The sequence below is a fragment of the Rhinopithecus bieti genome, unplaced genomic scaffold, assembly GCF_001698545.2.
Source record: "Rhinopithecus bieti isolate Rb0 unplaced genomic scaffold, ASM169854v2 scaffold_57534, whole genome shotgun sequence".
NCBI lineage: Eukaryota > Metazoa > Chordata > Mammalia > Primates > Cercopithecidae > Rhinopithecus > Rhinopithecus bieti.
Genome location: NW_016823089.1, coordinates 43,422 through 54,176, shown reverse-complemented (window position 1 = coordinate 54,176; position 10,755 = coordinate 43,422). Strand labels below are relative to the sequence as shown.

General features: G+C 50.0%; 2 protein-coding genes across 4 annotated transcripts in view; one reads left to right on the top strand and one right to left on the bottom strand.

Moving 5' to 3' along the window:
* CIB1 (calcium and integrin binding 1) overlaps positions 1-1,139 on the bottom strand; it is a 4,441-nt gene extending 3,302 nt beyond the window's left edge. For both annotated transcript variants that reach the window (XM_017861217.1, XM_017861216.1), the window contains exons 1-2: positions 932-1,139; positions 767-801 (exon numbers count right to left, since the gene is read on the bottom strand). In XM_017861217.1, the coding sequence (XP_017716706.1) occupies positions 767-801; positions 932-982 (86 nt within the window). In that variant the 5' untranslated portion in view covers positions 983-1,139. The remainder of the gene's footprint in view (positions 1-766; positions 802-931) is intronic.
* Positions 1,140-1,294: 155 nt separating this feature from the next.
* On the top strand, positions 1,295-9,712 carry GDPGP1 (GDP-D-glucose phosphorylase 1). 2 transcript variants are annotated; one of them, XM_017861215.1, is made up of 4 exons: positions 1,295-1,694; positions 6,039-6,095; positions 8,455-9,576; positions 9,669-9,712. In XM_017861215.1, exons 3-4 carry the CDS (start codon positions 8,464-8,466, stop codon positions 9,690-9,692), a joined length of 1,137 nt encoding a protein of 378 aa, XP_017716704.1. In that variant the 5' UTR covers positions 1,295-1,694; positions 6,039-6,095; positions 8,455-8,463; the 3' UTR covers positions 9,693-9,712. The 2 variants fall into 2 exon arrangements, with proteins under 2 accessions (XP_017716704.1, XP_017716703.1); XM_017861214.1 differs by lacking the exon at positions 9,669-9,712 and having other exon boundaries at positions 1,314-1,386; positions 1,620-1,694; positions 8,455-9,635.
* Positions 9,713-10,755: the final 1,043 nt, after the last annotated feature.

The following is a 10,755-nucleotide window of genomic DNA, read 5'->3' as shown; positions in this document are numbered from 1 at the left end:
GGGGGGGGGGGAACAGGGAGAAAAGAGCAAAACCCAAAATCTTCTCACCATCACTCCAGGGATCTCTTGCCCTAAAAGCCTCCTTTTTAGCAGCCACCCTGAACTGTCCTCCTCCTCGGCCTCTACCTCCTTCCCATGAGATTATCTTTGCTGCAGGAAGCCCAGGCACCTCCTCACTCAAAGTGCCCTGGCCTGCATAAAATCTGGCAAAAAGGCTTCCAGCCCAAGTTCAAATCCATTTACTCAGAGTGTTGTCTTAAGCAGTTACCAAACCTTTCTGAACTTGTTTCATTGTCCAATACCTCTCTCCTAAAGATTAAATTAGGTAATGCAGGCAAAAATTTAGCACAGTCCCTGGCACATGGTGAGTGCTCAGAAAGCGATTACGGTTACTGTATTATTCAGGTAAAGTTGGGAGAAGGAGCCAGGCTCCCCAAAGCTTCTGTGGTTTAGCCACCGGGCAAGGTCGGCCCCTGCCGGACTGGAGCAGGAAGTTCGGCAGTGCTGAAGCTAGTGGAGCTCAAGGTCAGAAAGCCTAACTTTTCCTGGAGGCTCTGAGGTGGCTCGCGGTGCCACGCTGGGGCCTCAGGCGAGGGCGGGGAGGGCGTGCCGGGAGGAGGGCGCAGCCCGGGCTGGGTCTCCTGGCCTCCAGCTCCCGCTCCTCTGCAGACCTCAGGCCAGCCCCTGCCCCTCTGTCGGGGGAGTGCCCCCGAAGCTGTCTCTAGAGGATCCCGGGGTCGGAGGCGGGGTTCAAGGCAGCACTTACAGGAGGATCTCCTGCTTCGTCAGGAACGTCAAGTCCTGGAAGGCAAAGCGAGAGCTGGCATTAGCGGACCGCTGGGAGGCCGCGGCCGCCCCGCAGCCCGCTCCGGACCCTGCTCCGGGGAACAGGCCCGCACACGAGCTCCCTAGGGCCAGGCGTCCCGCGCACCTGGTACTCGGCCAGCAGCTCCTTGGACAGGCGACTGCCCGAGCCCCCCATCTCCCCGCCGCGCACACAGCTCCGCCAACTCGCCTCGAGACGCAGACAACTTTCTCACTTCCGCCCTTGCGCCGCGTCACTGCCCGGTCCCCGCGGCAACCGCTCCTGGGGCCACCACCCCCGGGCCCGCCCCGTCCTAAAAGCGCCCAGGCGTTCCCAGCCGGCTTTGGCAGGCGAGCTGCTGGCTCCGAGCGGTCCCTGGCGAGCGGGAGGCGGGGCCTGGGGAGGGGCCCGACGCTCCGGGGCGGAGCCCAGGACTCACGGCCCCGCCTCCGGGGTGGGCGGGGACGGGCCACGCCGCTCGCGTGCGTGCTGGCTGCGTATGCGTCACGGGAGTCGTGACCTCGCTGTGGCCCCGGCAGCGGCTGCGGGGAATGTCGCGAGGTGCATCCGCTTCGGCTGCAGTAGGTGGTGGCGGCCGTAGCCCTGGGTGGGGTCCCGTAGGAGCATCTGAGAAGTCACAGGAGCTAGCGTTTCCGGGAAACCTGGAGACTCGCTGAGTGGCCGAGGTCGTCGGCTGCCCCTCTGCCCAGCAAGGGCTTTTCTAGATGATGTTATCATCAGGCAATCGCTGCACCTGTCGCAGCCCCCAAGCCACCTCTTCCAGAAGTAAACCATAACCTTGCTTCATTCTTAGGCTATTTACTGAGGACCCACTGGATGTGAAGCACTGTGCATAGTTTTCTTCGATTGTTGCTACTTCCCTTGCAAGGTAGGTTCCCATTTTACAAAGATGGAAATACGTAAGTCCAAAGGCTTTTAGTGATTTTTCCGGGCTCCGGCATTTAGAAGGTGATCGGTCCAGTCCAAGGCACCTTTAAAGGCGCTCCACTGCTGTTATCTTCATTCCAGCTGACCTGCTGTCTTTTTGACCCCATCTCACCCCTAGGCTGCTGACCCGTTTGCTCTTGTCCCCTCTTAACCTCTAGAACAATGTTTGGCACATAGTAGGCTTTCAGTAAATATTATCGAATGCATAATAAATGAATGAACGTATACTACTGCAAAAGGTAAGGATTCCAAACTGCTGGGAGGAGGAAGTGGAGGTTGTGTTGGTCAGGCTGGGATTAATTCTTGATCCTTCCAATCCATTGTACTTGCTGATCTTTGTAAAGCATGTTAATCTCCGTTTATAATCATTAAATGGTTAAAAACCCAAATCCTGGCCCTCTGTAACTGGACTTGCTCCTATTGGCTCTCTGTGTTTCAGCCGCGTTGGGCCCTCAGTCTCTCTTCCATCTTATCCTCAGGGAAGCCTTTCCTGACTCCCTAGACTGCCTAGGAATCTACTTTACACTTGAAGAATACCCATTGCTTCTCCTTGGCAGCATGTGTTTAATAAGACCCACTGTATTAATATGTACATTCCATCACTGTAGAAATATTCAAGGCCAGGCGTGGTGGCTCATGCCTGTAATTTCAGCACTTTGGGAGGCTGAAGCAGGCGGATCACTTGAGGCCAGGAGTTCAAGACCAGCATGGCCAACATGGCAATACCCCGTCTCTACTAAAAATACAAAAATTAGCCAGGCATGGTTGAACCTGGGAGCTGGGGGTTGCAGTGAGTGGAGATTGTGCCACTGCAGTCCAGCCTGGGCAACAGAGTGAGACTCTGTCTCAAAACAAAACAAAACAAAAAAACCTAGGGTATAGACTCATCCCAAGCTGATCATTTTTTCTCGTAATAGCAGACTCTTTCTGTCCAAGAAAGAGTTAGTCTTCTGTTTAGGCAAAAAGCAGGAAGCTGTCATCATGTCTCCTGTACTAAATAGACCTTGTTTGCTTCTTACAAGCCAAGGCGAATACCTGGACTGCATGGTAGTATCTCTCTCTCTCTCTCTTTTTTTTTTTTTGAGACAGAGTTTCACTCTTTTTGCCCAGGCTGGAGTGCAATGGCGTGATCTTGGCTCACCGCAACCTCTGCCTCCCAGGTTCAAGCAATTCTCTTGCCTCAGCCTCCTGAATAGCTGGGATTACAGGCATGCGCCACCACACCTGGCTACTTTTGTATTTTTAGTAGAGACGGGGTTTCTCCATGTTGGTCAGGCTGGTCTCAAACTCCCAACCTCAGGTGATCTGCCTGTCTTGGCCTCCCAGAGTGCTAGGATTACAGGCGTGAGCCACTGTGCCCGGCCATAAGTATCTCTTTATAGTGAAGATATGAGAGTCAGCTTTGTGCCTGGTGACCAGCTATGATCTAGATCTCTCAGCCACTTCACTTGACTCTGAATCCTTCATGGAACAACCTTCTGGTTTTCATTTTGCTTCCTGATTCATTTTGTACACTGACCAGCCAGCAAGAACCTTTTGTGCCATTTGGCACATTTCTCATTGTAAATTATTATTATTTTTCAGATAGAGTCTCACTCTCACCAGGCTGGAGTGCAGTGGTATGATCTCGGCTCACTGCAACCTCCGCCTCCCGGGTTCAAGCAATTCTCCTGCCTCAGCCTCCCGAGTAGCTGGGATTAGAGGAGTGCACCACCCAGCTAATTTTTGTATTTTTTTTTAATAGAGACGGGGTTTCACCATGTTGGCCAGGATAGTCTCGATCTCCTGATCTCATGATCCGCCTCCCTCAGCCTCCCAAAGTGCTGGGATTACAGGCATGAGCCACTGCGCCCGGCCTCTCATGGTAAATTATTAAATGTGCAGTCGGAATCATCTGGTAGTCCTTGGTGAATCTGGTTAGCATATTGTCCCTCCTGTACCTGATCAACTCTTGGTACAGTGATAAAACCGAACTACTGATATACTTCTATTTTTTATTTTATTTATTTTTTTGAGACAGAGTCTCACTCTGTCACCAGGCTGGAGTGCAGTGGTGTGATCTCAGCTCACTGCAACTTCTGCCTCCTGGGTTCAAGCGATTCTCCTGCCTCAGTCTCATGAGTAGCTGAGATTACAGGCGCCCACTACCACACCTGGTTAATTTTTTTGTATTTTTAGTGGAGATGGGGTTTCACCACATTGGCCAGGCTGGTCTCGAACTCCTGACCTCATGATCCCCCACCTTGGCCTCCCAAAGTGCTGGGATTACAGGCGTGAGCCACCGTGCCCAGACTTCATTGTAATTTTCTTTTTTTCCTTTTTTTTTTTTTGAGATGGAGTCTCGCTCTGTCACCAGGCTGGAATGCAGTGGCACAATCTCAGTTCACCACCACCTCCACCTCCCAGGTTCAAGTGATTCTTCTGCCTCAGCCTGCCAAATAGCTGGGACTACAGGTGTGCACCCACCACGCCCAGCTAATTTTTGTATTTTTAGTCGTGACAGGGTTTCACCATGTTGGCCAGGATGGTCTCGATATCTTGACCTCGTGATTCACCCACGTCAGCCTCCCAAAGTGCTGGTCCAGGGATTACAGGTGTGAGCCACCGCACCCAGCCCCTCATTGTGATTTTGATTTGCCTTTCCTTATTGATTAATGATGTTAAACATCCCAAATGTGCTTGTTGGTCATCTTTATATCTTATTTGAAAAAATGTCTAGCCGGGTGCGGCGGCTCAAGGCCTGTAATCCCAGCACTTTGGGGAGGCGAGAGGGCGGATCACGAGGTCAGGAGGATCGAGACCATCCTGGCTTAACCGGTGACCCGCTCTCTACTAAAAAATACAAAAAAAATTAGCGGCGCGAGGTGGCGGGCGCCTGTAGTCCCAGCTATCGGGAGACTGAGGCCAGCGAGAATGGCCCGTCTAACCCGGGAGGCGGAGCTTGCAGTGGCTGAGATTCCGCGCACTGCACTCCAGCTGGGGCGGCAGGCGAGACTCCGTCTCAAAAAAAAAAAAAACAAGTCTTAAGATTTCTTTTTTTCTCCTCTGTTGTCGTTTTGTTTTTTTTTATCTCATTTAAATTTGTTTTTTTAATTTTTTTTTTTTTAGACGGAGTCGTTGCTCGTCGCCCAAGCTGGAGTGCCGTGGCCGGAGACTCAGGTCACTGCAAGCTTGCCTCCCGGGTTCTTGCCATTCTCCTGCTTCAGCCTCCTGAGTTAAGCTGGGTTACAGGTGCCGCCCCCACTCCGGTAGTTTTTGTATTAATATTTTTTGTAGAGGATGGGGTTTCACCCGCTGTTAGCCAGGGATGGTCTCGATCTCCTGACCTCGGTTGATCCGGCCCGCTCGGCCCCCAAAGTTGCTGGGGATTACAGGCCTTGCGCCACCGCGCCCGCCCGGCTCAATTTTTTCACCTGTCAGATAGATTTTTTTTATTATTTTTATTTTTTATTTACTTTAAGTTCTAGGAGTACATGTGCATACACGTGCAGGTTTGTTAATATGTCTATTTATGCCATGTTGTGTGCTGCCCCTCAACTCGCTCAGCACCCATCAAAAGATTCTTTTTTAATAGTTTATACATTAGTCATGCCTGTGGTCCCAGCTGCTTGGGGGCTGAGGTGCTAGATTGCTTGAGCCTGGGAGGGCAGGACATTGCCAAGTAAGGTGGAGATAAGATACTACATTTTTTATTATCCAAAAATGATGCTTAAGCTTCACTTTTTTTTTTCTTTTTTTTTTTTTTTTTTTTTTTGTTTTTATTTTACCTTGCAGCTCCAGCTGAAAGGATTAGCTTCACTTTTAAACATTTTTGGCCAGGCGTGGTGGCTCACGCCTGTAATCCCAGCACTTTGGAAGGCTGAGGTGGGTGGATCACCTAAGGTCAGGAATTTGAGACCAGCCTGGTGAAACCTGGTCTTTCCTAAAAATACAAAAATTAGCTGGGCGTGGTGGCACACACCTGTAGTCCCAGCTACTCAGGAGGCCGAGGCATGAAAATCACTTGAACCCAGGTGGCAGAGGTTGCAGTGAGCCAAGATCATGCCACTGCACTACAGACTGGCTGACAGAGTGAGATTCTGTCTTAAAAAAAAAAAAAAAATTGATCATCTGAAACATTTCTAAGTGTATAGTAGCATTAAGCACATTCACGATGTTGTGCAGCAAATCTCCAGAATGTTTTCATCTTGCAAACTAAGCCTCAGTACCCATTAAACTTAGCTTGACTTTTGATATGTAATTTTTTATGTGTTTTCTGTTTCCTTTCTGTTTTATTAACATGAAGTTTCTGGACCAGCAGAGCTGAAGGAACCCAAACTTGGACTGAAGTGACTCTACTAAGGTAATGCCTCCTTTTGATATCCTACCTGGGCCAGTGGCAGACCCCTCTCCCTGACAATGCTGGGTCCAGGGCTCCAGGCAGCCAGGGGAAGATGAAGACAGGCACTAATGTCCCCCTTGAAGGGTTGGCCCTGGGCACTTACACACACATTGGCGCCATCCTCACCCAAATGTTTCTATGCGTGACCAACTGGAATCACTGTGAAGCATGGAAAAGCTTTTCCCACAAAAGAAGTTGTCATCTTTGAAACCCTGAGCTCTCTCATGCGTTGGAACTCAGGTATGATTTTCTGGAGGGCAGTTTGATGGTGTGCATCAAAAACCTGAGCCATGGGAGTGTGAGACTGCCGGAACAGCATAGCAAGTCCCTGTCTCTACCAAAAATAAAACAAAACAAAACCAAAACCTGAGCCATGGACCTACTCTGACCCAGTGGTATATTTTAAAGGAAAATAAAAACGTGACGTGTTCAGTGATGAGTGTGTGAGTGTATAGGATGTTCATTGCTACATTGTGTATAATAGAATGAAACTAGCTACAACCTATATAAACAGTTGAAGATTGGTTTAAAAGTCAAGATCCGTCTATGTATGAAAATGAAGCTAGACAAAAATTGTGATTTTTCCTTAGGCATTGTCACAAAGGGTTATAGTTTATCTTTATTTTTTCTCCATTAAAAAATTTACTCAATATATGTAATTTTTAGAAAGAAAAAATAGTTGATATACATGAGACATAAAATGTGTGTGTGTGTGTTTATTAGTCTGCTCTCACGTTGCTATGAAGAAATGCCTGAGACTGGGTAATTTATAAAGGAAAGAGGTTTTATTGACTCACAGTTCTGCAAGGGTGGACAGGCCTCAGGAAACTTACAGCCATGACAGAAGGGGAAGCAAACACATCCTTCTTCACATGGCAGCAGCAAGGAGACGTGCAGAGCAAAGAGGGAGGTAAAGCCCCTTGTAAAACCATCAGATCTCATGAGAACTCACTCTCATGAGAACAGCATGGAGGTGACCACCCCCATGATTCAATTACTTTCCACTGGGCCCCTCCCACAACAAGTGGGGATTATAGGAACCACAAGGTGAGATTTGGGTGCAGACATAGCCAAACCCTATCTATCTATCTATCTATCTCTCTATCTATCTATCTATCTATCTATCTATCTATATTTTTTGAGACAGAGTTTCACTCTTACTGTCCAGGCTGGAGTGCAATGGCGCAATCTTGGCAGTGCCCGGTGGCACATGCCTGTAGTTCCACATACTTGGGATTCTGAGGTGAAAGAATCCCTTGAGCCTGGGAGGTCAAGGCTTCAGGGAGACGTGTTCGCACCACTGCACTCCTGCCTGGGTGACAGAGTGAGAACCTGTTTCAAAATAAAATAGGCCGTGGCTGGGCGCAGTGGCTCACGCCTGTAATCCCAACACTTTGGGAAGCCGAGGCTGGTGGATCACCTGAGGTCAGGAGTTCAAGACCAGCCAGACCAACATGGTGAAACCCTGTCTGTATCAAAAATACAAAATTAGCTGGCCATGGTGGCAGATTCCTGTAATCCCAGCTACTTGGGAGGCTGAGGCTGGAGAATTGCTTGAACCTGGGATGTAGAGGTTGCAGTGAGCCAAGATAGCGCCATTGCACTCCAGCCTGGGTGACAGAGTGATAAGTAAATAAATAGGCCAGGCGCGGTGGCTCAGGCCTGTAATCTCAGCACTTTGGGAGGCCGAGAGGGGAGGGTCACCTGAGGTCAGGATTTCAAGACCAGCCTGGCCAGTATAGTAAAACCCTGCCTCTACTAAAAATACAAAAATTAGCCGGGCCTGGTGGCGGGTACCTGTAATTCCAGCTCCTTGGGAGGCTGAGGCACGAGAATCACTTGAACCTGGGAGGTGGAGGTTGCAGTGAGCCAAGATCGTGCCACTGCCCTCTAGCCTGGGCAGAGTAAGACTCTGTCTCAAAAAAATAAAAAACAAATAATCTGGGCATGGTGGCTCATGCCTATAATCCCAGCACTTTGGGAGGCCAAGGCGAAGGGATCACTCGAGGTCAGAAGTTCAAGACCAGCATGGCCAACATGGTGAAACACCATCTCTACTAAAAATACAAAAATTACCCAGGTGTGGTGGTGCCTGCCTGTAACGCCAGCTGCCCAGGAGGCTGAAGTGGGAGAACCGCTTGAACCCGGGAGGCGGAGGTTACAGTGAACCGAGATCACTGCCACTGCACTCCAGCCTGGGTGACAGAGTGAGATTCTATCTCAAAATAAATAAATAAATAAATAAATAAATAAATAAATAAATAAAATGTCTAGAAGTGGGTTACCATCATGTGTTTTTCATCTTTTATGATTATTTTAGGTCAGCTCTATGGCTTTTCCACATGATTCAAATGAAACTTCCTATTTACTACCTCCAAACAATGAGGACTGGGACAGGCAAGCCATTCCTGACTTTGTTTATGGGCAGAAGGATCTCATGGCAGAAGGGATTCAGTGGCCAAGGAATGCACCTGGCATCCTGGAAGCTCTGCCACAGTCTCCATTTGATGCTGCACTCTGCTGTGCCTGGAAGCAGCGGGTAGAGCTGGGGCTGTTTCGCTACCGCCTACGGGAGCTACAGACACAAATCCTCCCTGGTGCGGTGGGTTTCGTGGCTCAGCTGAATGTGGAGCGTGGTGTGCAGAGGAGGCGCCCACAGACCATCAAGAGCGTGAGGCAGGCATTTGACCCTGAACAGTTCAACTTCAACAAGATCCAGCCCGGAGAAGTCCTCTTCCGTTTGCACCGGGAGCCTGATCTCCCTGGGACTCTCCTGCAAGAGGACATCCTTGTGGTGATCAATGTCAGCCCCTTGGAGTGGGGCCACGTGCTGCTGGTGCCTGAGCCTGCCCGCGGGCTCCCCCAGCGCCTGCTGCCGGGTGCACTGAGGGCGGGGATTGAGGCTGTACTGCTGAGCTTACACCCGGGCTTCCGTGTTGGCTTCAACAGCCTGGGAGGCTTGGCCTCGGTGAACCACCTCCACCTACATGGCTATTATCTGGCCCACAGACTGCCCGTGGAGCAGGCGCCAAGCAAGCCCCTGGACCCTGGAGGCCATTTGCATCTGCTCCAGGGCCTCCCAGCTCCGGGCTTCCTCTTTTACACTCGTGGGCCAGGGCTTGACTTGGAGTCCTTGATACGCAGGGTATGTCGGGCCACTGATTATCTGACTGACCATGAGATTGCACATAACTTGTTTGTGACCCGGGGAGCTCCGCCAGGAAAGACATCACCTTCCTCAGCCCTCACAGGGGTCCGAGTAATTCTGTGGGCCCGGAAGTCCTGCTTTGGGATAAAGGATGGTGAGGCTTTCAACGTTGCCCTCTGTGAGCTGGCTGGGCACCTCCCTGTCAAAACATCCCAGGACTTTAGCAGCCTGACAGAGGCAGCTGCTGTGGCCCTCATTCAGGACTGTCGGCTGCCCCCATCCCAGGCAGAAGAGGTACAGGCAGCACTGATGGCCCTGATGTCCCAGGAAGAGCAATAATACTTCTGGATGTATTTATGTTCTTTTCTTCTTTTCTTTTGAGATAGGTCTCACTCTGTCACCCAGGCTAGAGTGCAGTGGTGTGATCCCGGCTCACTGTAGCCTCGACCTCTGGGGCGGAAGTGATCCTCCCACCTCAGCCTCTTGAGTAGCTGAGACTACAGGCATGTACCACCACACACCTGGCCAACTTTATTTTAACAATTAGGTGATTTTGTATTTCTTTTACATAGACAGGGTTTCACCATGTTGCCCAGGCTGGTCTTGAACTCTTTCAAGGGCTGAAGCAATCCTCTCACCTCAGCCTCCCAAAGTGCTGAGATAACAGGAGTGAGCCCTTGCACCTAGCCTGGATGTATTTCTTTTCTTTCATTCTTTTTTTTTTTTTTGAGACAGAGTCTCGCTCTGTCACCTAGGCTGGGGTGCACTGGCGCGATCTCGGCTCACTGCAACCTCCACCTCCAGGGTTCAAGTGATTCTCCTGGCTCAGCCTCCGGAGTAGCTGGGACTACAGGCTCCTGCCACCACACCCGGCTAATTTTTTTGTATTTTTAAAAGAGAAGGGGTTTCAGTGTGTTGGCCAGGCTGGTCTTGAACTCCTGACCTCAGGTGATCCGCCTGCCTCGGCCTCCCAAAGTGCTGTGATTACAGGCGTGAGCCACCGTGCCTAGCCTGGATGTCTTCATTTTTTACCTGATGTGTCCCTTTCCAGAGCACTGCCCATCATGGTCATTTGGACATTTATTTTCATGGCTGCCTTCTCACCTATCTCAGCCTAAGAAGAAGGATAAAGAAAGAGCTAATAATGATCTTTTTAAAGGGGAGCTGATAATGGTCTCTTTAAAGGGGAGAAAGCCTAGAAAAATTCTACTGAGTCAGACTTCATGAATGTATCTGCTACCTCTCCCCATTCTTGATCAAGCCCCAGTGGTGTTAAAAAGGAGTGTGTGTGACAGTTACACACTCCCGACTTTATATTTGGACTTTGTCTTTCTTTGATATCAAATGTTAGCAAGGTGATAGTGCATGTGCCTCCAGCACTGAGCTGCCATTTCTGTTCTCAGCCTCTCCGTTTATTCCCCTTTGCTCACCACTTATTTTTATTACTTCATTCCTTCTTTCCATTTAGCCCTG

Excerpts from the sequence above, each read along its gene's own strand:
- GDPGP1 (XM_017861214.1), top strand. The coding sequence starts at position 8,464 with ATGGCTTTTCCACATGATTCAAATGAAACTTCCTATTTACTACCTCCA.